At 45.9% G+C, this 4,528-nt stretch overlaps 1 protein-coding gene across 1 annotated transcript in view; it reads right to left on the reverse strand.

The window, feature by feature from the left end:
* LOC101864012 (fork head domain transcription factor slp2) overlaps positions 1–3,038 on the reverse strand; it is a 45,479-nt gene extending 42,441 nt beyond the window's left edge. The window contains exon 1 of the mRNA XM_005106859.3: positions 1,282–3,038. Within this exon, the coding sequence (XP_005106916.3) occupies positions 1,282–2,433 (1,152 nt within the window). The 5' untranslated portion in view covers positions 2,434–3,038. The remainder of the gene's footprint in view (positions 1–1,281) is intronic.
* Between the last annotated feature and the right edge of the window lie 1,490 nt (positions 3,039–4,528).

A 4,528-nucleotide genomic window follows, 5' to 3' on the forward strand; every position in this document is an offset into this window, starting at 1 on the left:
TATCACAGCAATGTACACCTCTCAAAGATCAAATAGTATAGGTTTAACGCCCCTATCAACACTGTTAGGTTATTTAAGAGGCGGGACCTCCGCGTTTAACGTTCATCTCCGAAAGGACCGAATCAAGTATGAAATTCGTGTAAAGTGTCTTCCCAAGGACACAGCGTCTGACCGAGCTGAGGCTCGAACTCCCGAACCCACAACCTCACGATTACGAGTCCGGTAGCCTAACCACTAATTTACATCTCTGTCGAGTAATTGTAAGGCGCTTCCCCGTTGCATGCAGAAGACCCGAGTTCCATTCCCGAGTGGGGAAAATTATCTAATATATCGCTCTTTTTGCTGGGATGTTGTATCCATCGCAGCTCGGGTTGGACCAAACAAGCCTGCCTGCCTCCTAGGTAATCTATATTGTGTCTCGATTTTTTTTCTTTTCATTTTTCTTTCTTTATTTTTTTGCGAAAAAAACACGTACCTTAGAAATAAAAAAGAATAACATTTCAATAGCGTTACAGAGTAGACAACTGAAGAGCACATGGGAAATGCAACTGTAGTCACAAACTGGAAATTGTGAGGGTGCCAATTTTAAAAGCCTCTGGACTCATAACTTCATATTTGTTTGACTGGAAGTTTATTGTTATGTGCTGTTGAATGGGAAATCTAACAACAATAACCAACCAACAGTTGACCAGAAATACAGTTATGAGTCAACAAGTATTCAAAGTTGGTGCCCTCACGATTAATTTCAGTTTGTGACTACAGCCGTTTTTCCACTGTAGTCTTCAACTGTTGGGCACTCTTCGAGAGAAGTGGTCCTGGTCTAACTCCGTAGAAATGTATACACATTCCAAAACAAAAACGGATTCGAGTAAAAAAGCCAGCTGAGTACTTATTATTTTCAAGGCTTTTTGAAGTTCGACTTTTCGATATTTTCTACATTGTTTTTTTCCCCCTCATTGGGTGGCTTGGTGTTATTATTGAACAGGTCCATATCCCGCCACATGTCCCATTTCATGTCTATTTCGTGTATTTTTGCCTCCTGATTTAGGAAAGGTAACTTAAAACTTTCGAAAAATAATAATATCTCTAAAAATGGATTTGGATATTTTCTATAAATTTACCGGTGGCCTTTCCCCCCTGGCGACTCAGCCAGCTTTTTTTTTACTCGACTTCAGTTTTTGTTTCTGATAGTGTGTATAAATATAAAATTTCTATGGAGTTAGACCGGGACCACTTCTTTCCGAAGAGTGCCAACTACTGTTGTTTTGGGGTTTGCCTTACCTTGATGAAACAGTCGTTGAGGCTGAGGTTGTGACGTACGCTGTTCCTCCAGCCTTGACCTTTGTTCTTGTAGAACGGGTAATGTTTCTCTATCCAGTTGTAAATAGAGCCCAGGTTTAGCCTCCTCTGCTCAGACTCCAAGATAGCCTTTGCGATCAAAGCTATGTAGGACATGGTGGGTTTCGAATCACCCGTGGCTTCCGATTCGCCTTCCTTCTTTTCATCTTTTCCGTCTTTCCCCGAAGTACTGTCCGTCTCCGCCTCGTGATTTTGTTGTGAGTTGAGGTCTTTGCTTTCGGAAAACCCCGGTGACGAGTGTGTCGTATTGTGCTGCTCACAGTGAGAGAGAATCGTGTTGGGAGTGATGTCATCGTTCTGTGCGTACTGCCCAGAGTGGGATGATGAGGTAACTGTGGGATCTACGGATAATGACGACGATGAGGAAGGAGGAGGAGGAGGGGGAGGGTTGAGAGCTTTGTCGTATTCCGACTGAGACGGTTCTATTTTTGGAGATTCGAGTTTGATGGCCGGTTGGCCGAAAATGTTGTTTTCGTGAGACAGTTTGGGGACATCTTCTCCCTGGTGGTGATGGTCATAGGCTGAGGTCTGGTGCTGTTGTGAAAGGTGGAGATGGTGATTGTATTGCTGTTGCTGTTGATGATGATGTGAATGGTGAAGCGAGTCCTCGTGGTGGCCCCTAGCACTACCACCACCACCACCACCACCACCATCGCCGCTACTACTACTCCCGAAGAGATCCTGCGCACCTTGCATTGAGAGCGAGTCCAGCGGTTTCATCAGGAAATTGTCCTGACCTCTCGCCATCATGTTGGTAGATGAGGTATAGTCCATGAGCTCCATCTGTCTGTTAGACATCTTGTAGTAGTTGGCGTTCCCAAACCCAGGCACGATGCCGGAGTGTAAGAAGCCAGCCGTGTCTGTGTAGGCCGGGGGGTCTCGGCAGCCGCCATGATAGGTCTGTACGCCCTGTAGGCCGCTCGTCACGTAGTTGGGGTAGCAGCTCGGGTCAGCCTCTCCGGTATAGCTGGTGTGATGAAGTTTGATAGTCCCCGGTTCAAATCCCGTTGGAGTCGCAGTGCCGCTGTATATAGTACCTTGGTAGGCGGCCGGGTCGAAATGAGAGGACTGCATCAGTGCAGGGGGTGAGGGGGGGGGGGTGAGTGACTCTCGCTCCGTGTTAGGTTAGGAGAGAAAAAAACAACCCAACACACGCCACAGAAATCTCTACCAAACAATCCTGCTGTGCGCGCTGTTGTTTTGTCTTGGAGTAGACTACACGGATCAACGGTTTGGGAAAAACAGCCAGGCAAAGGTTGACACCAGAACGTGACAACAACAAAGACAGTGGCCTGGTGTCCTCGCTCCTCTCAGATCGGGGGGCTCGGAAAGTTTACCAAAACTGTTTTGGAGTCTCCAACATTCCCTAAGAAGAGGTAGTAAGCTTGGAATATCGTACGCTGGTGGGCTATTCAACAATTGGCACACTAATGAAGCTTTGTACTCCCTGTGTATTTCAAACCTGAGGGAAAACTGCATCAAACATAGGGCATCTCCTGCAGTAAATAACGACAACAAGTACAGGCCTTAATCCTCCTGCCTCTACCCTTTACCTCAACAGTTTGTCCAGCAAACTGATATCTTAAGGATTAACTAGCCGAGACAAGTTCCCCCCAATTGGTCGCCGGTTCTAGCATAATTCTGATTGGCTGAGGTGATAAAACTTATCAGGAAAAGGGGCGGGGTCTAGCCACGTCATCTGCTTGACGACATAGGCACTTGTTGGGACAGAGAGAGAAGGGAAGACAACTCTGATGTGACTAACACCAGTACCGGAAGACATCTAAACGGCAAATTAATTGAACGATTCAAAACTCGAACCCAAATAACGTAATCAAACTCGGTGCCGCTGAAGGGGCGTGTGTGGAATTGTTTCGAACGGAAAGCGGATTTACGAAAGACGCTCTCTTCTTTGAAGGGTAATTTATTTTTCCATTTCCAGTTTGACTTCACAAGAGCTGTTTTGTTGGGCAAACTCGGGAGTTTAGAGTAACTTTGTCATTACGCTACATTAGAGTTAGAGTCTCGACGGTTGCTTGCAGAACGCCCTACAGCAAGTGTGTGTGTGTGGGGGGGGGGGAGAGAGAGTGTGTGTGTGTGTGTGTGTGTGTGGGTGTGGGTGTGAGTCAGCGGGTGTGTGTGTTTGTGTTTGTGTGTGTGTGAGTGAGCGGGTGTGTGTGTTTGTGTTTGTGTTTGTGTGTGTGTGCACGCGAGTGTGTATTAACTGTTGTATACATCTATAATGTACCTACATTAATTCTACGTAGACGTATGTTACAGTTCCATGCAGCGGTTTGCACTGGTGCTCACAGGGACACGTAAGCATGATGTGTGTGTGTGTGTTTGTGTGTGTGTGTGTGTATCTGTGTGTGTGTGTGTGTGTGTGTGTGTGTGTTAGGGGGGGGATGTGCGGGCGTGCACATGTGCAGGTGTTCGTATGTGCGTGCGTGCGTGCGTGCGTGAGTGCTTGCGTGCGTACGTGCTTGCGTGCGTGCGTGCTTGAGCGTTTGTTCATAAATCGATTGATTTGTTTCAGAATATCAGAATTGATTAGTCGCTTTTAGGCACAATGTGGCTATTCCGAAAAATGCTGTTTTGAGATAAACAAAAGTAAAGTTTTTGCCCCTTGTTCAATTTCTATAAAACACAAGGAGAGTTTCTCAATAACAAAACAAATACCCACCAATAAAAACCAAACTTCTCCTATAGGTAGGGCAATACCAACTTTTGGTTTGGGTCAAGATTTCTGACAAACCCCAAAATCTGGGTTAGTCCGCTTGTCCTTTAAAGCGACCATTATTTTCGCTACAATCTACAGGCGAAGAGTCGGACTCTGTGTACCAAATCATGGCCAAACTGAACACCGGGGAGGCTTCCGGTCTGCATCTCATGCGTCGCAAGGTTGCCATAGAAACACATACAACAGATACAAAATACTTCGACCGGGCCATTGTGGTTATAACCAACCCGTATGCGGTAGAGCCGAAGCATCGGAGATTTCGACCACAAGAGATAGGTGAGTGGTTCTTTTTGCAGTCTTCTTGTTTCTTCTTTTTCATTATAGTAGAGGGTTTTACGGCGCTCACAACTGCATAAGGTTATATGACCTCGTGGGACATCATCATCATCATCATCATCATCATCATCATCATCATCATCATCATCATCA

Source organism: Aplysia californica, unplaced genomic scaffold, assembly GCF_000002075.1.
Source record: "Aplysia californica isolate F4 #8 unplaced genomic scaffold, AplCal3.0 scaffold00559, whole genome shotgun sequence".
In the NCBI taxonomy this organism is placed as follows: Eukaryota; Metazoa; Mollusca; class Gastropoda; order Aplysiida; family Aplysiidae; genus Aplysia; species Aplysia californica.